The following is a 23,055-nucleotide window of genomic DNA, read 5'->3' on the forward strand; positions in this document are numbered from 1 at the left end:
GGAGACTGCATATAGAAGAGTGAAGAGGAGACTGCCATATAGAAGAATGGAGAGGAGACTGCATATAGAAGAGTAGAGAGGAGACTGCATATAGAAGAGTGGAGAGGAAACTGCATATAGAAGAGTGGAGAGGAGACTGCATATAGAAGAGTGGAGAGGAGACTGCCATATAGAAGAGTGAAGAGGAGACTGCATATAGAAGAGAGAAGAGGAGACTGCATATAGAAGAGTGAAGAGGAGACTGCATATAGAAGTAGAGGAGACTGCCATATAAAAGAGAGGAGACTGCCATATAGAAGAGTGAAGAGGAGACTGCCATATTGAAGAGTGGAGAGGAGACTGCATATAGAAGAGTGGAGAGGAGACTGCATATAGAAGAGTGAAGAGGAGACTGCCATATAGAAGAGTGGAGAGGAGAATGCATATAGAAGAGTAGAGAGGAGACTGCATATAGAAGAGTGGAGAGGAAACTGCATATAGAAGAGTGGAGAGGAGACTGCATATAGAAGAGTGGAGAGGAGACTGCATATCGTAGAGTGGAGAGGAGACTGCATATAGAAGAGTAGATAGGAGACTGCCATATAGAAGAGTGGAGAGGAGAATGCATATAGAAGAGTAGAGAGGAGACTGCATATAGAAGAGTGGAGAGGAAACTGCATATAGAAGAGTGGAGAGGAGACTGCATATAGAAGAGTGGAGAGGAGACTGCATATCGTAGAGTGGAGAGGAGACTGCATATAGAAGAGTGAAGAGGAGACTGCCATATAGAAGAGTGAAGAGGAGACTGCATATAGAAGAGAGAAGAGGAGACTGCATATAGAAGAAGAGTAGACTGCATATAGAAGAGTGGAGAGGAGACTGCCATATAGAAGAGTGAAGAGGAGACTGCCATATAGAAGAGTAGATAGGAGACTGCCATATAGAAGAGTGGAGAGGAGACTGCATATAGAAGAAGAGGAGACTGCATATAGAAGAGTGGAGAGGAGACTACATATAGAAGAGTGAAGAGGAGACTGCCATATAGAAGAGTGGAGAGGAGACTGCCATATAGAAGAGTGAAGAGGAGACTGCCATATAGAAGAGTGAAGAGGAGACTGCATATAGAAGAGTGAAGAGGAGACTGCATATAGAAGAGTGAAGAGGAGACTGCATATAGAAGAGTGAAGAGGAGACTGCCATATAGAAGAGTGAAGAGGAGACTGCCATATAGAAGAGTGGAGAGGAGACTGCCATACAGAAGAGTGGAGAGGAGACTGCCCTATAGAAGAGTGGAGAGGAGACTGCATATAGAAGAGTGAAGAGGAGACTCCATATAGAAGAGTGAAGAGGTAGCAAAACAAGCAATCTATGAGAGACAGCAAGCTAGTAAAGATCTCAGCTGAAAAAAGAAAAATGCGGTAAAGAAAAAAAAAACAGGAACCTCCAACACTTTTGCACATGATAAATGCCTCTCTAAATTAGGCCACTAAAGAAAATGGTCTACAGTCTACAAGATATGCAGTAGTCTGATGGGGTCAATAATAGAATTACTTTTAAAAATTATTTATTTTTTTTTACACATTATGAATGTTGAAAACAAAAAGGAGTAATTTTAGTGTGTAAGAATTTGAACTGAATTTTAAAACCTGAAGTAAATGCTTAGAAGTTACACAAAATTGAGAATCGAAAATTTCAACATTTCCATGATAAAATCTTTTTGAATTTGGAAGTTTGACAAAAAAATATATTTTGTGTGTATGTGTGTTGTGTTTTGTAACATGATCTTTAAAAAAAACCCCTTTAAACTTACTTCTCTCTAACTTCTTCCTCGTTGCGTGGGTTCACAACTCCGATTGGCTTAGACAAGTCTCGAAAACTTTTGGGGTTCTCAAGGTCAAGGTGTTTAGATGTGTAATCTGTCAGTATCCATGGAAACTGAAAACATAAATATTTCGGAAAAAAATATTTCACAAACAATATATATTTTCTGAAACATTTAAGAAAAAAGAATCGGCATAAAAAAAAAATACCAAAAAAAAAAAAATCTCTACAAGTTCTAACATAAGAGGTATTTGTATTATACAGTAATATATGCAACTTACCACATGATATTGGCTGAGGTCATTATAAGTCCTACCGGCTATTGTGTTCAGTTGCATCAAATATTCAAAATTGGATATTTCTCTGTTCACCCACTTCTGTAGACAAAAATGTTTGGCTTCGACTAAAATTCAATGTTGACATGCAACTAAAAAAAAAAAAATGGAGGGGGGGAGATACAATAAAAAAAATTTGGTAAAACTGAAATTATTACCTGAGTTAAACCAGAGGCTTTTAGTAGATCTGCTGGTGACCTCTGACCTTTATAGATCAAATTGGAAGGTCTTAAACTCAGTATGTGGCTGTAGATCTTATTACGCATTTGCTAAAAAGAAAAAAGAAACAAACAAATAACTCATTAAACATAGTGTGTATTTTCTATCTATAGTCCTGCTGCTTGTCTGTCACTGACCTTCATAATTTTAAGATAATTATAAATACTGAAGAAAAATGTGGAAGAAAGGTAATACAGAACTAAAAACTTTATAATTTCATTTTACACAAGTCACTAATATATGAAAGGGCTGACAGGTTTAAATTTTAATTTACATTTGGGGGGGGGGGGGGGGGTAATTTTAGATTTAATAAAAAGTAAAGTTCCCCTTTCAGACCTTGTGATCTATATGGCAGATGATGTTGAGGTTATCTGTGACTTTGGTCAGAGGTTAACAAGCATGGCATCAACAATGACCAACTCCTATTACTTTACATAACTAAAGTCCAGGTACCCATTAGAGTTGGGTGGACTCAGGGTGCACTAAAAATCCTCAAATCAAAATCCCATTCTTGTTGAGATTTGAACCCAGGACCCCAGGTTGGGAAGCCTAGCACTTAACCACTCAGCCACTGCACCCCCATAGAAACTAGCAAGGATGTTCTTCAATCCAATCTTAAAAAAAGAAATCAAAAATGTTTTTAAAAATCGTAAAAAAAGACGTCAAACCTTTTCTGGAAAGTTGATGAAGTAATTAGTTTGATCAATGAGGAAAACTTCCAGGGCACTGCGCCTCAAGTTGTATCTACGGAAGTGAATCTCTCGAAGCCGTGACAGCGACCACTTGAAATCCTCTCCCCCTTTGGACAAGAAGAACAATTAAATATGTACACAAGTATAGGGGACACTGCAAGCCTAAATACCTTACATGTTTTACTATATAGTATGCTTAAATTAATTATTATGAAATACATTTATTTCTTGCAGACCACAGGCCAAAGTTAATTATTGTACAGACAAATATTTTATGGGCCAAGTTAATTATTGTCCAGGCTAAAGTTTATTATTGTCCAAGCTAAAGTTAATTATTACACAGGCCAAAGTTAATTATTGCACAGGCCAAAGCTTAATTATTGTATGGGCCAAAGTAGATTATTGTCCAGGCTAAGTTAATTATTGCATAGACAAGTAAACTCTTGTGCAGCCAAAGTTAATTATTGTACAGGCCAAAAGTTAATTATTGTACAGACCAAAGTTGATTATTGTACAGAAAAATTGTATTATTGTATGGACCAAAGTTAATAATTGTACAGACAAATATGTTTTTGTCCAGGCCAAAGTTAATTATTGTCCAGGCCAAAGTTATTTATTATTCAGGCCATAACAATTAAACTTGTACCTTCTTCTTTATGAGGACTGCAGTCAAAGAAATAAACATGAGTTGTAGTCACTTCTAGCCTCCCTTTGATATCATCTGTCACAGTAATTAGGTCACAGTCTGCCGAGATGACAAGCTTCTCTGTACCAGTGTACTCTTCCATGTTGGCACTAGGTGATGGGAAAAAGCAAATCAAGTGGACACAATCATAAACATATCATAAATCATAATAATCATCTTCTTTTGTGAAGTAACATCTGTATTATATAAGATAAGATAAGAAGTTGGCATGCATTGGTATAATTAAAGGGACCTCACTCAGATTAGTTAATTCACAATACAGGATAACATTTGGCAGACGATAGAAGACGTTACTTTTATTTTGAGAAATGCAGAGGGACGAATGTTTATAAGTTAAGCAAAATCCCACAATCCTCGTCCCGACAGCGACTTGTGCATACAAGACAAGCTACCTTGAGGGAAGGCTAAATGTGGCTCAGTAGAACAGATTTTAAGAGTCACTTAAAGAGATTAGGTCACAAAAAGAGAAATCCTATGCTGAATGGGTCACTCCACTTCTTAACAAGGTTGTGACAGAGCAACCTATGAAGTTTGTGGGACATTTTCCCCAATAGAATAAATTGTACGTCCCATAGGATAGCCAAAAGAGGAGAATGCAAACAGGGACTTCTCCTATAACTTGGTGCCACACCTTTATGGAGGCAAACATAGTTGGAGAATATTTTCGTTGGAGACAATTTGCCAGGATTTAAGTCTAAATAAGTAACAAGAACCAGAATGTTTAATGATGGGATAACATTCAAATCTTGATATGAAGAGTTCACTGGGAAAATAATTTCCCACATATGAACTTGTCATTAAGAGATACAGCCTGAGTTTCAGACCCTAATGAACAGTTCCTAGCACAATAACTAAGTTTTGAATGCATCAACTTTAAGTTTGGCAGAATTAGATACCCTGCTGTTTTCTTTGATGTTGAGAGATTCTCACCTTGATGCAGATATGGCACTCCATTCTTCATCTCCCAGACTGTCATCAGCAATATCCTCCTTTGAGACTAAAGCATCTTTCACACTCTTTAGTTCCTCCAAGTGGATGGAGTTATCCACATCTATCACTCCTGTGAATGAAGGAAAACCAAACAGGACAGGTCTAAAATAAGTAAATAAATATAAATCAAGTCAATATTTCATAAGTGGTTTAAATAAATAGGAAAAAAAATTCCAGAGAACTTGATACTTAAGGTAAAAAGTAAAAATCCCCTTTTAGACCTTGTGATCTATAGAGTGAATGATGTTAGGATCATCTGTTTCTCTGACCAGGGGTTAACAAACAGGGTATCAGGTGGCCAGCACAATATAAAACCGCCTTTACTTTCACAAAATAAAGACATTAGAGTTGGGTGGATTCAGGGGTGCCCTAAAAATCCAGAATTAAAGAGCCCAGTCTTCACCAAGATTCGAACCCAGGACCCCAGTGTCGGAAGTCAAGCGCTTAACCACTAAGCCACAGTGCCTCCTCATGCTAAAGATAGCACATTTAATTGTCAAATAATCTAAAAAATGTTTACTTGATACAAGACAGCAATTTGTTTCATTTAAGATAATTTTTATAATTAAACTTTCTGTCACTCACCCAGATTGTCTCTGAGCCGGCTAGCGTTGATGTGACTATCAAAGTTGTAGTTTTGGGTCAGCTTCACTTTCATCCTTTGGAAGTTTTCTTGATTGGACAGTTTCCAGTGAACTTCCTGCTGTTGCCTGGGAATTACAATTTGAGCCAATTAGAGAAATTAACACAAAAAACAAACAAATACAAACAATCAAAAAATTAAAAAAAAATCCTTTTAATAAAAAACAACAACAACAAAGCTTATCTATGGGAAAGAGTCCACACTTACAACTATTTTTCTCAATAATGTAGAAGTTACTTCCCTTATTCAATACCGGTAATTAATTGACTGACTGGTTCATTTTTAAATTGATTCATGTTTTGTTAGGTACAATTAACACTTGTTTAAAGTTTCAACTTGATCTGACAAATGGGTGTGGGAGAAATAATAAGTTCAGTTATCTAAGAGAACGAAACCCTACATATTTAGACATATCTGTGAATACTGAAGAATTAATTTTCCTTTTTGGTATCAAACAAAATAATTAAATACCAGTAATTAATTGACTTTTGGTTAATTTTTTTAATTAATTCGAGTGTCTAGTCTATGCCAATAAAAAATTGTGCAAAGTTTCAACTTGATCCAAGAATGGGTGTTTGAGAAATAATGTTTTCAAATTTTTTACCAGACAGACAGAGTGAGTTGATATAAGCTTTGTTGTACAAAAAAGCAACTGACCAATAAGAAAAGAATCAGACTAGCAAAGAGAATACAAATCAATGTACCCGCTCCTCCAAGTGCCTCTTTCTCCGGTGAAGAATCTTTTGGTTGCCCTCCATTGCCGCAGAGCAAACAGATGCTGGTTCTTCTGCTGAGCTTGCATGTTTAGAAACCTTCTGGTCTCAAGGTCCACCTTCTTCTGGTAGACCTCATCAAAATGTGCCTGACGGGAAAATACAATCAGAAATTAAGTGACATATGTGATCAGCAAACAAATCTCAACTTGAATTGGGATTTGAACTCGAGCCCCCGTGATAGATAGCAAACCAGTTTGAGCCACGCAGGCACCCATTATTTAAAATTATAGCATGTAGCCTCTGCATTGTTAAAATGTATACAAAGTTTTTGGCACATCAATAGCTTATAATCACATGAATGGATTCAATGTTATATCCAACTAGCTAGATATGACCCACAGCCCTCTTATTTTGTGCATCACTGATCTAGCGCCTTAAAATAAAAATACAATGAAAATGGGTTTACCCGATTTGTTAAAAGGGTTTCGTTGCTCAATGGAGATAAATTTAGGTATTTTTAGGGCCTTCTTGTTGTGGGAGACACATTTGACATACACTATGGTCTCCGTTATGCTCTAAGGAACATTCATGCCAAATTTTGTCAAGATTTGTCAAACGGTCATACACACATACTCCTTACATTGTGCTTTATATATTATATATATACAAAACTATAAATAGGTTTGTAATCTACATTGTAAAACGCTATAATGACATTGTGCAGTTAAGTTGATGCATGCAATACAGACAAAGGTTAAAGCCTGACCTTGAACTTGAGCCTACTCTCCCCTATCTCTCGGTTGTGCTTGTGGTGGTTCATCATCATCTGCTCGTGGCAGTCTGACCAGAAGGTGGACATGGAGGCAAGGTCCTGCTCAAAGTTGCTCTCGATGAAGTGGGTCATCTGAGGGCCAACCTTCAGCAAAGTAAACACACAGCAATGAGAGATAATTCAATGTCATGGGAAAGCATAGTCTTACAATTTTGTTCACTCGATCTCAAACAGTGGATGGTGGCCAAAGCTGGGATGCTGAATCTAGGGTCTAGAGTTTGATTTTCCTTTCCTTTTTTTTTTGTATAGCCTTTAACCTTGGGGGGGCGGGGAGGGGGAGATTTTAAGTGGGCATCCTTTAAGTCTCATCAGATCAGTAGCACTTTTAATCTTAAGAGGCAATCCTTTCCCTTGGCAACTTCTCATGTCACTAAAGAAAAATAATCCTTGATACAGATCCATGCTAACAGGTTGTGCAGCTGGCTCTGCAGCGCTTTGAGTGTGGTGTGATCACCCTCTGTGACCCATGACCCCTCCTTTGTGGACCCCCCCCCCTCCCCAATGTTGGCCTACCCTGTGCTTTTTTCTACCAACTGTTGGTGTTCAAGAGATTTCTAAATTCCTCACATACACAAGTATAAGAGTGGGAAACCTGCCGCTCTCCTGTCTTTCATTAGACTACTAGGTCTAATGTCTGAACAAAACTAACTGTTTGTCACAGCATAGCAAGCTTGTTCACTGTCCACTATTTGGAAGAATCATTCTAATTAAAAAAAGAATGAGTTTTTGGCTTCAGTAAAGAAAACTTACATAGCTGGATATGAAGCGTTGCCATTCTTCACTGTACACATAGGTTTTGAAGTCATCAAAGAACGACGGGTTCATGGATGTCTTGGGCAAGTGAGGCAGGTGGATGCTGGTGGTCAGGAGTTCTTGCCCCTTTTCGATCAGTGCTCGGAGTACATTCATCAGGAAGGTATAATTGTCTGAGTTCTCTGGGGAATTGCATTGTGGGAATAAAGTTGTTGGCTGCCGCAGATGGTACAAATGTAACATAGGGAACATGTACTAGAAAAATACCAAAAGTAATAGAGCAGTGGACCAAAGATAGAACACATGCTTAAATTTTGAAGATTCTTCACTATTCTTCTTATTTTAAAAATTATAGACATAACTCAAGCTTACAAAAAACATCCATAACTTCCTTATATTCACAGCAAAAAAGACAAAACTACCAAGGGACGTAGCTAGGAATTGTCCATCATTTGGGGGCCGGGGAGGGGGGGGGCTTGACCTCTTTGGGGCACGTGCATTTTACGTAATATTTAATGTAAAAAAAAAACACTCATTATGGGGCCCCCTCAAGTGCGGGCCCGGAGGGATTTTCAAATTCTCCCCCTCCTCCCCAGCTAAGCCAATGAAACTACCGTAAGCAGAAGGAATAAATCTAAGGAATCTTATAAATTACAGACATTCCAACAGAAAAATATTAAATTGCTTTTATATAGTTTAAGAGTTCCAGAAAAGAAGATAAAAGGTTTGTATCACAAGGGACAGGAAGCATGCAGAAGAATGATGAAATTATAAATTATCAAACAGAAAATTGCCTGAGATAAATTGGAAGAAAACCAATAAGAATGTTGCGCAGAGAAATGTTTTACATCATGCTGCATCTCGTTTTAACTCTTTCTCTCCTAACTGATGATACCAACGTTGATTTGTCCCCATTAAATTAAATTAATTTTTGGTTTTATAAACTTTAATTTGTGTTATATACAAAGAGCATGCATTCTTCCATAATTATAAACATAATATAAAATTTTCTGATTACATACAAAAACGTTATTGAAGTTTAGTCATAACAGGGTAGTGAAACACAAATGAGCAAAATGAATAATTTCATCGGAACAGAGAGAAAGAGTTAAATGCTTCTGAAGAAAATTAATGAAATTGTATTATGTATTTGTGCAAATAAAAGATTTGTTAAAAGACATCTAGAGTTTTATTAACCATGGTCAGAAAGAAAGCAGCATTCAATTATTCACCAACTACTGAGACTTGGTAGCTATCAGGCTCACCTTCAATAGATTTCAATATAATGGAGTTGAGGACACCTAGGATGTACGAGGCTTCAGCAGAGCTACTGATGAGTTTGGTTTGGACAAAAGCATGAAGCTTGACGGACGATGCAGACACTAACTGTTGATAAGATTGTGGCTTTGTTACATTATCATGAACAGAGAAAAGTCATTAGATTTGATAAATTTTGATTTAAAAAAAAAAAGTGAAAACAAAAATGTACTGTTTAAATAGGGTACAAATCAACAAGTTTCTTTAAAAAAAACAACACATTTCATGACAGTCTTCATAGACTACAGTGCAAATGGTTGTCATTAGAACAAGGGACATAGTTAACATAAAGTCAATTGCATCAATCATCTGTCCCTTAACTCTTTCTCTCCTAATAGACGATACCAACATTGATTCCCACCAGAATGTGGTAAATAATTATGGAGAGAAAGAGTTAACTTAGCAGGATATCTAGTTATTAGATAAATGACAAAATGTAGGTCTGAAACACCTAGCCTTTAATGCTGCAAAAACAAAACAAAAAATAACTCTTTTTATAAAGGTCTTTTTTGTTATGAGAAGCTAATTGGAACATTTAAGGCAAGTACTATAAAGTGGACAGTCTCAACAGCCATTTCATCTGGTGAGTTGAACATTTTGTTCCAACTATAAGAAACTCAAGTGGACAAATTCTCAAGGCAAGTAGTCCTGTAACTTGTAAGTGGAGGCCATGTTATTGACTGAAGTACAGTTTGGTCTAGTATCAGATGTTATTGCTGTTGAAAAACGTTTGTCGTGTATCCACTTTTAGTGGGTAAGTTGATAAGTTGTTTTTTTTCTTCTTAAGATCTTGGATTGTTGTAATTGTAGAGGATATTGTTTAAGTGTTAGAATTAGACAGTGTGAATGAGTTTCTCAGCATGTGTCCACTGTGTCAGAAAGTCATGTCCATTGTGTACCTATAGTACTTGAAGAATCAGTCATGTGTATGCATTTGATTATTGTGATCTTGTTGAAAAAAGCCAAGACATTGACTAATGCTACTACCATTATTTAAGACTTTATACATGTAAATGTTATGGCAGTCAGGCTGCTTAGCTTTAACAATTTAAAAAAAAATAATTAACATTCTTGAAGGGTATTCTGATTGCTTAGAATTGTCATTGCTTGTTTCAATATGCTGTCCTCCAGGGGTGGGGAAATCACAGCCCACACACACTAGCAGGAATCACCCCCCTGTCAGTACAGTTCAGCCAAAAGCCAAACCTCAGGATTTGTCTTAGGTCTTGGAAGTTTGGAGATCAATTTTAAATCTTAAATAAATTAAAAATATGTAAATACTAAAATAATTGAATATATCAAATAATGTTTTTTTTCTGGCCATTATTTGCATTAGCAAAAAAAAAAAAGAAACCACAAGTATTTAAATTTGAATGGGAAAAAACAGTATTTGCATTGAATAGTCAATATAAATCTCCCAGTTTGGACAAATTACCTCAAGGTTTGGTTGTTTTGAGAATGCCAGGAGTATTGAGAAGCCTCTGTGGATCATGTCAGTCCAGGCCACCATTGCTGGTGAGTCCCAGATTCCAAGTGCGGTAAGAAGGAGCATCACATCTTCTAGGAGCTGAGGAGAAAAGAAACACACACGATGTAGCTGCTTGTATGTCATCACAAATAGAGGACATAAAGGAATTAAATAGACAGATGCCAATCTCCTGGTGCCTGGCTATATGCTAGCTTATAACAGAAAGGTAGTGGGAGTCAAGTGCATCTGCACAGTTAAGCATAGCTAATTGCTTTCACATTGTTGTCAGGCTTTTATTAAAGCAATTCATTCTTTCCTTCTGCCTTGTCAATGGAAGCTGCTTGTTAGAGCTTTGTGAGCCTTTTTTGGGGAGAGGGGGGTACCGTTCTTGCTCCCCATTATTGGGTCAGTTTATTTGTAGTATGGTTTGTTTATGTGGCTACGTGATTCAGTTCGCCATTGTTCTTTCAATATAATCTGTCAGCAGAGTTCAAAATGATTTTTCTTTGCTTTAGGGAACCAGCTTGGGGCTTGTACAAAAACCAGCCAAGAAACTGTGTTGGGGCTGTGGCTGTATCAACCAATGCAAAGCCCACAGGTGGTCAATGTGCATGTTGTCTTAAGGTGTGGGCCATAAATTGTTCTCATTATTATTAGGTTTAAAAAGACTATAACAAGCATAAATATACATTTATTTATAAATACATTTGATTGAATGAGCATTGTTTGGACAAGTATATGACAACTCTATTCCCTTATTGTGTAACTTCTGCCAGATTCATATCATTGTAAACACAACAATCTTTAATTAAACACTTATTCAGTTAATGTGCTTTGTTCAGTGAACTAAACTATTTTATGTGGCAAAATATGTAGGTCACAGCTGGGACTGCGTATCTACAAGAAATATTGCATTCCTCATTAAACTTCGGACTCCAAGACAAGCTTGTTATTATAATTATTATTACATTATAGTAACCCTGGTATAAAAGAGATATTGAAATAAGTAATAAAGTAATAAGGTTATCATTTCAATTTCCCTTGATCTAAAAGATAGTAAAAAAAAAAAAAAGTAAAGACCTTGCAATCTATAAAGCAGATGATGTAAAGGTCAACTGGTTCCAAGACAAAGGATTGATGAGGGTTTCATGTTGACATCACAATGACCAACAGCCTTTACTTTCTCCAACTAAGTCAGATAACCATCCATATTGGGTAGACTCAGGGGTGTCCTCAAAATCCCGAAATTCAAAATCCCAATTTAAACCCAAGACCCCTCCGTTCAAAAGCCAAACACTTTACCACTCTCCATTCTTAAAGATGGGTATTAGGAATAAAACAGCTTTAGGCAGTGCTCTTTTTGGTGACAGTACGCACTGGTACAGCGTACCGACACTTTTTTTCAAATTGGGTAAAAAATTATGACTTTTCTTGTATTTTGACCTTTATTATTAATTTATTAGTAGTTAAATTGATTCAATCCATCAACGAGTACTGGCACCTATTATTTTACAAAAAAAGCACTGGCTTTGGGGTAACATAGAAAAAAAGATTATTAGAAGAAATGATGCATACAAGTAATGACTAAAAAACAAAACAATTTATTCAGATTTAAAAGCTGCTCCAAGGGGAATTAGTGGGTCCCTATTAAATATATGCCTAAGTTTTGATTTTCTAGCAAGAGGTAAAATAAATGATATCTACATCAGCTTTTTATTCTAGTTAACAACTATCAGGGCCGAGGCAAAGAGGCCAAGGCTTATACAACCCTGACATTGGGACGTCAGGCCACTTAAATTTTGACGTCAGGCCACTTAACTCTTTCTCTCCTAATTGATGATACCATCATTGATTTGACCTCATTAAATTAAATTAATGTTTAATTTTATAAACTTTATTTTGTGTTATATTAATTCTGTACCAAATAAAACATTTACTGATAACAAACGACAAAGCTATTAAAGCTTAATCGTAACAGGGTAGTGAAATAGTAACTAGCAAATGAAGAATTCCGTCGAAACGTGGAAAAATAAGTACGGAGAGAAAGAGTTAAATTTTATAAGTTGCAATCATGTCTCAAAGAGAGATTGAAAGTGAAGCCCTGTTATATAACCCCAAACATTTAATGCACTATCCTGAAATTATTTTTTACCCTGGTTGAGAAGGATTCTTGAGAGACATCAATGCGGGTGACAAAGTCTTGCACTAAACGCATTATTTCAGCAGCATTTTCCATAAGAGCTACAGGGGTCTGCACTCCACTATTCTTAATGTCTGTGGTGCAGTTGTGAAGCATCATTTCCAGCAGTCTGCGTTTGATTTCGTCTGGAGGCCGGATCAATTCATGCGAGTCGCCCAGCTCACCTATCCAAGTTAAGACTTGGCACCTCTCCTGGAGAGATCAACATGAGGCAATGATTTCATTCTACCATCAACAAAATGTAATTTCTATTTCATATATCTCAGAAACTTGAGTTTCAAAGAATTTTAATCTAGCAAATTAAACAAGAAAAAACATAAAAATATTTAAAAAAAAAAAGCAAAGCTTATATTATGTCTGATTGTATCAATTAGTTTGGATCAGTTTGGATTAATTGACATAGACATATTAAATCTGTCAATGTTTACACGATCGTTTTTTAAATTTTTAAATGCATAGCGAAAAAATTCACTCATGGCTCGAGTCCTCAAGTGGACTAATTCAACAAACGACATCTGTCAAGTTTGATTTCTTTCCATTGTTCAAGATACCAAACATAATAATTACTTTTTTTTTCATTGGTTCTTGTGTTGTCAAGTAAAAAAAAAAATAATTGTGCAAAGTTTCAGCTTAATCTCAGATAGTGTGGGAGAAATAATATGTACAAACATTTTACCAGACAGACAGAGTGAGTTGATATAAGCTTTGAAGAAATACCCAGTAAACTTGTATTTAAAAAAAAAAAGGCTTTATGTACAACACTAATTCTGCTGTAAAGATGGGGTTATGACTAGGAGTAAGGAATAAGGAAGTTTTTAGATTTATTCCCAAAATCCTTTATAGAATAGAGGGAGAGTTAGTTTGCAGGGGCTAAAGCTGATCATATTTTTGTTATAAGGCCAGATTGAGTCAATGAAAGTACAAAAGGAAAGAAGAAAATCTTTTTAAGAGATAAATAGTAAAAGAAGAGACTCCTTGTAAGAGGTAACTATTGGTATTCTTCTATCTAGCGACTCACATTCCAAGCTTGTGTAGTGGAGCCTTCGATCCCCTTCCACATAATTGACAGAAGTATGATTAAAACATTCTGACAGAGCTCTTCCTTCTGCTCAGTGGCATCATTCAACTCAACACCAACATGGTCTAACACCTGGATGGAGATATAGAACTTTCAAAATAATCTGTTAAGTATAATGAGTTTAAAGGGAAACTCTGATGCTTTTGACAATTTTAGATATAATGTGTTTTGATTTACAGATAATGAATATATTATTCTTTTTATTTTTATTTGCAATAATAACTTAGTAATTGATGTTTTTCTGACGTAATTTTCCTGCGCATCCAAATTGGTCAGACTTTCACTTTCATGTGATGTCACACAAACCTATTAATTTTATCTATTAACTTACTGTATAACGGAAAACCATTTAGTAAAGTTACATTCTCGTAAAGAAATATATCTTCGTCTATGCAGTTAGATCTAGATCTTGTAAGCAAAGAAAAAAATGCGTGCTAAAAGTTGACTTACTTGCACGACTAACCACGGCCTAACAGCTACTGTAAGAATGAAGTGATATGATTGGTTAAATCTAGTTTCCCTTTCAGTATAGTTGAGGGAAGTGACGTTTGCCTAAGCTAAAAACAAAATCTAGTTTCCCTTTCCGTATAGTTGAGGGAAGTGACATTTGCCTAAGCTAAAAACAAAATCTAGTTTCCTTTTAAGTATAGTTGAGGGAAGTGACATTTGCCTAAGCTAAAAACAAAATCTAGTTTCCTTTTCAGTATAGTTGAGGGAAGTGACATTTGCCTAAGCTAAAACAAAATCTAGTTTCCTTTTCAGTATAGTTGAGGGAAGTGACATTTGCCTAAGCTAAAAACAAAATCTAGTTTCCTTTTCAGTATAGTTGAGGGAAGTGACATTTGCCTAAGCTAAAAACAAACAAAATCTAGTTTCCTTTTCAGTATAGTTGAGGGAAGTGACATTTGCCTAAGCTAAAAACAAAATCTAGTTTCCCTTTCAGTACTGTTGAGGGAAGTGACCTTGCCAAAGCTAAAAACAAAATCTCAAAGAACCCTGTTTTTTTAGAAGTCAAGAATTTACTGACTAATTTATTAAATATAAATGTTTCTAAGCATTTACTTAAAAATGGTAAACTGTTTACTATTACAACTTTTACCCAGAATTTACATATGTCAATAAATTAAATTGAAAAACCATCAGAGTTTCCCTTTAACAATACAAAGATATACACAAAAGACTTTCTGAAAAACAGCAAACAACTCAAAATACATTCTATCCTTTAAAACTTTCTTTCTAAAAAAACAGCAGTCTCTCTTAAAATACAGCTTACCTTTTTGAAACTTTCTTTCTAAAAAAACAGCAGTCTCTCTTAAAATACAGCTTACCTTTTTAAAACTTTCTTTCTAAAAAAACAGCAGTCTCTCTTAAAATACAGCTTACCTTTTTAAAACTTTCTTTCTGAAAAACAGCAGTCTCTCTTAAAATACAGCTTACCTTTTTGAAACTTTCTTTCTGAAAAACAGCAGAAGCCCTCAAGGAATCATCGTCTCTACTTAAGATGTTCTCGGCAGAAGAGTCCCTTCTGCAAGTTGGTGATCTCATCTGAACCAGGTCGTCTACATTGCCGATGGTGTCTAGGGATGAGCGAGAGTCCCTGGAAGTGCTGTCCCCTTCAAAGACGCCAGAGGAAATGGACACATTGCTGGCGCTGGAAGAGAGGTCAAGGCCAATGGAGTCACTAGTGGAAGATGTATCTCTGAGAAGATCCTCAACACTTGTGCTAGAACTTCTGCTTTCATTATGCAGACCTGAATGCAAGAACAAATAAAACCATTTGTGAAGTTTTACTATTAGAAATTAAAATCAACATTTTTTTTAATACAAAAGAAACATAATTTGAGATTTTTAGGTCAATAAAAGCAGATTTTCAGCGCAGCAGCCTTTAGTGTCTGTGGATGTAATATGGCCATAGTATGACCAATCATTTCCTTACATTGCAAGGCATTCATCTTGGACATGCTTGAATTTTTTATTAAAATCATTGCAAGGATCTAAACCCAGGACCTTTGACTCACACTGCCCACCATGAATTATATTTAAAATAAAATGTTATAAATAAAAATCTTTTAGTAACAATAATGACAGCCTCCCTGTAATTGACAGAAAAGACCAACACTATACATTGGTCAGGTCAGAACAAAAGTCTTGAGAAAATTGGAAAGAGCATCCAAAACATAAAGAGTGAAGTGTTGTTTGACAAGACACTCACCAAAATGGAAAACTTGATTAACAAAAAAAAAAAAAAAAATAGTAAAAATACTTCACACTAATCTTGAAACAAATGCACTAGCATCAAATGCAAATATAACTTCATAGCCCTGCTTTTGTTGCGATTGAGGTCGACACATAAAACCAGACGACAACAAAAGTATCAAGGATTACAATGTTATTGAAATATTTTAGAAAAAGAAAGAAAAATGTCCCAAAACTTTGAGTGTATGACCATCCCTGACTTGGAGATTCTTAGTTTGACCAGTCAGAGAAGCTAAGTGCTTTCAGAAGTATAGAAAAAAAAAAGCTTTTTATGTGCAACCATAGAGTTCTTAAAAGGAAGGAGTTTAGCCATTTTCAAACACCCCCCCAAGTTTGACAGATTTTAATAAGTTTTAGCTCTACAAATTTTTGTTGGTTTTGTTTCCTCACTTGAACTTGGACTATAATAAGTTATGATTCAGGTGTCAGCATCAACAGGCTACTACAACTTACCATCACCGTCCTCCAGGTCTGGAGTCTCCATTCCATAGAACTTTCTCTTGATGTACAGGGGAGTGTTGGGGGCAGGCTCTTCCATCATCTGGAGGATGTCTTCATTGTCTTTGTCTGGACTTGAGAGTGGGAAGGGCAGCATGGTGGGCCTGGTGGGGGAACCTAGAATGTTGGATAGATACAGGAACACTTTAGTCTGGACATCAGAGTAGCCCTAGTATAGTAGACATCGAAACAAGTAATGAAGTAAAAACTGATCGCCTCAAGTAAAGTAAAGTAACCCTTTCAGACATTGCAATCTATAAGACAAATGATGTAGAGGTCATCTGTTTCTTACTTGACAGTTGATGAGAGTGTCATGTGGCCAGCATGATGACCAACCACTTTTACTTTCCCCAACTAATGTCAGGGATGGGTAGACTCAAGAGCATCCTGAAAATTCTAAAATTCAAAATCCAAGTCTTCACCTAGATTTGAATCCAAAATCCCTCAGTTTGCAAGCCAAGTGCTTTACCCCTCAGCCACCATGTTCCCCATTCTTAAAGATGTTTATTAAGAATAAAATACCTTCAGATAACATAAAAAAAAAAGAAAAGTAGAAAAATAGACAGACATAATGCATACCAATAATGATTAAAAACATACAATTATTTTGATCTAGAAACTGTTCACTGACATAATGCATACCAATAATGATTACAAACATACAATTATTTTGATCTAGAAACTGTCCACAGGGGAAGTAAGAGTGTACATATTGTGTAGATGCCCAGATGTCTTGCAAGAGCTAAAAATTAAAAGATATCTATATTATTTCTGAACTAAAAACTTGAGCACTGAATAAAGGGACATAATCAGGACCCACAGATTTATAGCCATAATTTTATAGAACTAAGCAGAAAAATTATTTAGGAACTCTTTTTTTTTTTAGGAAAAATGATAGAGTAAAGTGAAACAACAGACTACAGACGAGACCCGATTCTAATTAGACACCTCGAAGCACTTTTGGGCCATTATGTTAAACTAACACATCCTAAAGTACATCCTAATGGATAGAAATATGTATATGGCCCTTTTTTGTCAGTTTAAGCATTCTATAAGGAAAAAATGTTTGTTAAACATCAATTACAAAACTGTGAATGGATTTGTTGAGGACTGACCTGCATTGATGCTGTCTGGGATAAAGACCGAGTCAGGACAAGCCTTAGATATTTTTTCCTCTGCTGATTCATCGAAAACAAACTTCTGCTCCAGATGTGGGTCAGTTTCATCGATGTCCTGCTTGCCACCCGCGTGTCCTGTCTCTGGATGTGCTACAATACTCTCTTCACTCACACTCATCCGTTGTGTCCTAGGCCTGAGAGTTCTGGCTGCACTGCTGATGTCCTCTCCAACCACTGAGAATGCTCTTTTGCGATCCAGTGTCAGCAGACGTGTGATGTTCTCCTGCCAGCCAAGCTGCTTGGCCAAACCTTTGGCGGCACCTGATTTGGAAACGATGATGGCTAACAACTGCAAATAAAATAACAATGTAAGCTTTCATATAAAAATAAGGATGAAATATTGAAGCTTGATCATAGCAGAGATTTTTTGTAAGGAACAAGTGGAAATGATTTTTAAAGGTTTAATCCTTGAGAGGCCATAAAAGCAAAAAAAAAAACGTAAAAAATATTTTTTTTAAAAAACAAAGCTTATACGAAGTGTAATTGTATCAATTAGTTTGGATCACACATGTAATTAAATTTGTAATAGATATTGACCAACCACAATAAATCTGCGATTAATAATATTTGTACCACTTGTTTTTGTTTAGCGCAATTTTTTGCTTTTAGCTTTCTCACTACGCTATGACCTTATCACTTCTGGACTAGTTGGGAAAATGGGGGTGGAGGGGGAGAAGGGATATCTGGGTGGATTTTACCAGAATTGGTTTTTAAAAGCATATACAAAAAAAAAAAACTATAAGGGGACTAATTCAGCTTATTTTAGTCAAATACAATTTCTTTCCCTTGTTTGAGATACCAAACAAATTAATGAATGAACTCAATTGTTATTTTTTAAAAATGATTCTTGTGTTTGTCAGATAAAAGAAATAACTGTCCAAAATTTCAGCTTGATCTGAGATTGTGTGTCATTTTACAAGACAGAGTGAGTTGATATAAGCGTGGTATAAAGACACTACCATTACATCTACTTCACTAACCTGCCTACTAGCTTCAGATTTGATGTCCATACCACAGTTATGTACCAGTCCAAGTACAGCCAAGACGGCTCCATAGGTCTGAGGTGTTTCTGAGAGGATCAATAAGTGTAAAAAAATAATAATACACTTACAGTCTATAGTCAAGTTTATTTTGCCAGCTATTCTTGGGCTGGCAAAGACTTAGTTTGAAGGTAAGTAAGAGCAGTCTAGCTGTGGCATTCATACTCTCCCGCCTTGACTACTGCAACGCCGTGCTAGCAGGTATACCTGATGACAAAATAGCCAAACTGCAACGTATACAGAACAACGCCGCTCGAATAGTCCTTAAAAAAACTAGACAAGATTCTGCTACTACGCTCTTGCGCACGCTCCATTGGCTTCCCGTGAAAGCGAGAATCGATTACAAGGTCGCCACACTTTGTCATCAGTGTATATATAACAATGAGATGCCCTTGTACCTTAGCGAACTGATTACACCATATGTCCCCCAGAGAGCCCTGCGCTCAATGGACTCAACGCTTTTAGTAGTGCCACGTTTCTCCCTCAAAAGCTACGGTCTGCGTGCTTTTTCAGTTCACGGACCAAAAGTTTGGAACTCACTCCCCATTGATATCAGACAGACAACATGCTACACCACTTTTAAGAAGAACATTAAGACCTATCTGTTTAAAACTTTTTTAGATTAACTGTCATTTTAGCTCTAGTGTTTTTGTTTGTAATGTTATTACAGCGCCTTGAGCCTACATTTTGTTTGTTAACAGCGCTTTATAAATAAAATTATTATTATTATTAAATAATCTCAAATAAATCAGATAATACTTATAATCTAAGATAATCACCAATCAAACAACCGTCTATCAACCAATGAAAAACAGTCTATCAACCAATGAAAAACAGTCTACCTGTGAAAGACACTTGTTCAATAAACCTCTTGATCATTGGTGCTGATATGTCATACAGGCTCATCAAGTTAATGAGACCCCAGTGACCAATGTCAGCCAGACGAAGGCGAGACTTGTTCTTCTCATAAACTCTTTCTGACTTCAACAGGATATAGAGAATCTGTGAAATCAAATGAAATGGCACTTTTAGTATTCTATTGTTGCAAGTCATAACTGATTAAAACAAACCAGCTTGTAGTAGTGAAACTTAATTAGTTAATCACAACTGAGTAGTGAACAAGCTTGCATAGAGAAGCACAGACATGCCAAAATTTATTTTTATCAACCAAAAAGACATCGGCTTTATGTTTTGTTGTTTTATAAGCTTGAGACTTTCCAACAGAAATGAAGATTATTAAGGCCTAGTTTGAACCTTCTGAAGGACGGCAGTGGATGGAAGCAAGCAGAGTTCCAATTTGGAACCATTATGATGACAGTCTGAAGTGCATACCACCAAGGCCAATCGTTATAGTAGGTCTAAACACAGACTAGACTTGACAACAAGCTATTGGTCTCCACTGACCATAGGTTGCCTGTCGCAGGTCTGTGTTCAGGCCTATTGTAAGAATTGGTCTCGATATCACACGACTAGGAGGCATCCTTCTTAAATATCTAAGTCACAGCTAAGTTTTTATTGCCTAGCAGAAGCCTGAACCCACACTTATGTTTTTTTAATTAAACATTAACATGAAAGCACAAATAGATGAAATATGAACATTGAACTTTGAAAATTAAATAGACATAATACTACTGTACATCAGAAGATAAAAGATAACACAAAAATAACAACACAGAATGCCTTCTTTTTTACCTTCTTTTGTGAAAACAAAAGAATATCAGTTTTGAACATTTACAGATTTAAAGACATTATAACACTTGTGCACAAATTTAATGTCAATGTCAACCCAAATATCAAGAAACCAAAAAAACAACAACAAAAAAACACACAAATTCACCATTTTTATACAACTTGATAAAAAGGTCAGTAAAAAAAAAACCATCTAGGATGGGGTTAATTGAAAAAGTTAATTGAAATACCAAAACAAAATTCTGCAATACTAACCTTAACAATTTTTTCATAGAATATGATTGGCTGCCTGGGGTAGGTCAACAGTTTGTAAAACATCTCGGCTTGGTAAGCCTCGTACAGCAATAGTATCAACTGGTCCTGCTTTCTGTTTGGGTTCTCTAAGAGTGAGATCAGGAGGTCCATGGCTTCCAAAAGCTACACAGTCAAAAATCAAAAACAGCTAATTTAAGTATACAAGAGGGACTTCAAAGAAAATATAAAGTTAAACATAGAATTCCTGAACACATTTATGACTTTTAACACATTTATTACAAAATAAATGACTATAAATGTATTCTATAAGGTTAGATATTTCTTTTCTTACAAGTACTACACTAAAGAAGGTTTTGTATTTCCAAGCACCCTATGTAAAGTTAATTAGGTTCCCTTTCAGACCTTGCGGTCTATATGGCAGATGATGTTAGGATTAACTGTTTCTTTGGCCAACAGTTAATGAAAAGGGTGTCTTGTGGGCACAACAATGATCAACTTCCTTTACTTTGCCCAACTGGGGTGCCCTAAAAATAACAAAATTCAAAATCCCAGTCTTCACCAAGATTTGAACCCAGGACCCAGGTTCGGAACCACTCAGCCACAGTGTCCCCAAAAAAAGGCTTCATGACCTGAATTTAAACTCATGTCTCACGCCTCCTCAAGCTGACATACTAATCACTCACTCTGCTCAGAGATGATGAGTCCATTCCCCCCCCCCCTCAAGTAAACACAAAAGCTTACTTTATACTATAAAACAAGCTTTGGTCGAATGATGTCCAAAATTTTAGCTGGCATGGACTATTTGGAGAAAGACGGTTGACAGATCTTGTGTGGTGCCCCAATGGACTAAGGGATAGGTGAAGGTGAGACTATTTATAACATATATTCTGGTGTAAGAAATGTTTTAGTTTTACTGAGCTTTGCTGTCAGCAAAAAGGCGACGACCTTTTTTTTTTTTTTCAAACAACAAAAGTCACTTGTAAAAATCTCACTGACCAATGCAGGTTGCTTCACAGCCAACAAAAAGCTCATGATCTGAGTCAGCTCTTCTGATTTGATGGTATTCATGACGTAGAACTTGATCAGAGAGAACAAGGACGTTCTAATCACCTTCCCATCATCCTCGCTCAGGTGACTGTCTTCTGGTGTACTGAAACGACAAGTGTTTGCCATACAAGATTTGTGACTCAAACTAAGTTGCATATTTTACATGCATAAGGCTTTTCTGATTTCAACAATCAAGACATATTATAGTCTTAACTAATTTGGTTTATAAGCGCACTGATTTAAGAAAAGTTTTAATTCAAAGAAATTTATCTAAGGGCCAAAAAGAAAACAAAATTATAAAAAGTTTACAGTCAAGTTAACATTCATATTTAATATGCCATCCAAAAAAGAAAAAAAAAGACTAGATTGAATAGAATTGATAGAATACACAACATTCACGCTATTCACATATTAGTTTCCTGAATCATGGATGGTGCACACACCAGAAGTAAAAAGAAGAGTGAAAATGTTGTGGTGCCTGGTAATGACAGATGTGACTGCAGCTGCGTATCAACTTCAAGGCCTCTTAAGTCATATGAGAAGATGCAAAGGGAAACAGTCATCTCTTCGGATGTAAGATGGCACAGGACTTATGGGCCAAACTGATGACCTCAATCATTGGGCTAGCCAAGCAAAGTCAGCTATTTGTTAAAGTACATAATGCATCTCCCTGAACCTTTGTTACTGGTTTGTTCCAACTAAGTTGGGATGTGTGGCCAAGAGGCTAAGTACCCTTGAACTTGGCTTGGCTACCTATCAAAAGGGACTCGAGGTTTAAAACCCAACTCGAGCAGAGTTGTGTTTAATGACCACCTAAAAGCAGAACGGAAAACCTTCTCCCAGATACCCCTTCCCACCACTGGTACAAAAAAATACGATTGGACATTGTGCTCTACGCTATAAACATGAAAGTTGCGCTATATAAAAGCTATATAGAAAAAAAAATATAAAGAAATTAATGACTATATAAAAACTCACTTAGATATGCCTAAATGAATTAAGTTATAATTACTGAAACTCAGGAGAAAGGTCAAATTTAAACAAATGTAAACCTGTAATAAGCTCTGATGATGTCCAAGAAAAACTGAACTCCATATTTGTTTCTGAAATACTTCCTGTCATCTTTGATGAGTGTGTTCAAGTACTGGATGTGGCCTAGGAACAAAAATATTTTTTTGTTGGTTGGTTTTACAAGTTTCAGACATTCCATCAGAAATGAAGATTATTTCATTCAAAGCAAGAGTTATCCTTTATTTATATTACAAAGTACAGGTAACTAAAAATAGTGCTATTAGTTTAGGAGTATAACACTTGTAATAAATATTCTAACAGCAGACAGTTTT

At 36.1% G+C, this 23,055-nt stretch overlaps 1 protein-coding gene across 1 annotated transcript in view; it reads right to left on the reverse strand.

The window, feature by feature from the left end:
• Window positions 1-23,055, reverse strand: part of LOC106056697 (neurobeachin-like protein 1) — a 70,315-nt gene that overhangs the window by 18,807 nt on the left and 28,453 nt on the right. The window contains exons 27-48 of the mRNA XM_056013843.1: window positions 22,765-22,867; window positions 21,662-21,815; window positions 20,666-20,827; window positions 19,564-19,723; window positions 18,662-18,750; window positions 17,619-17,970; window positions 16,459-16,620; window positions 15,187-15,500; window positions 13,690-13,821; window positions 12,624-12,863; window positions 10,439-10,570; window positions 8,952-9,072; window positions 7,684-7,868; window positions 6,868-7,017; window positions 6,090-6,247; window positions 5,328-5,452; window positions 4,683-4,812; window positions 3,693-3,841; window positions 3,023-3,153; window positions 2,294-2,404; window positions 2,082-2,177; window positions 1,790-1,914 (exon numbers count right to left, since the gene is read on the reverse strand). Of these exons, the coding sequence (XP_055869818.1) occupies window positions 1,790-1,914; window positions 2,082-2,177; window positions 2,294-2,404; window positions 3,023-3,153; window positions 3,693-3,841; window positions 4,683-4,812; window positions 5,328-5,452; window positions 6,090-6,247; window positions 6,868-7,017; window positions 7,684-7,868; window positions 8,952-9,072; window positions 10,439-10,570; window positions 12,624-12,863; window positions 13,690-13,821; window positions 15,187-15,500; window positions 16,459-16,620; window positions 17,619-17,970; window positions 18,662-18,750; window positions 19,564-19,723; window positions 20,666-20,827; window positions 21,662-21,815; window positions 22,765-22,867 (3,481 nt within the window). The remainder of the gene's footprint in view (window positions 1-1,789; window positions 1,915-2,081; window positions 2,178-2,293; window positions 2,405-3,022; window positions 3,154-3,692; window positions 3,842-4,682; window positions 4,813-5,327; window positions 5,453-6,089; window positions 6,248-6,867; window positions 7,018-7,683; window positions 7,869-8,951; window positions 9,073-10,438; window positions 10,571-12,623; window positions 12,864-13,689; window positions 13,822-15,186; window positions 15,501-16,458; window positions 16,621-17,618; window positions 17,971-18,661; window positions 18,751-19,563; window positions 19,724-20,665; window positions 20,828-21,661; window positions 21,816-22,764; window positions 22,868-23,055) is intronic.

Source organism: Biomphalaria glabrata, chromosome 16 (assembly GCF_947242115.1).
Source record: "Biomphalaria glabrata chromosome 16, xgBioGlab47.1, whole genome shotgun sequence".
Classification (NCBI taxonomy): domain Eukaryota; kingdom Metazoa; phylum Mollusca; class Gastropoda; family Planorbidae; genus Biomphalaria; species Biomphalaria glabrata.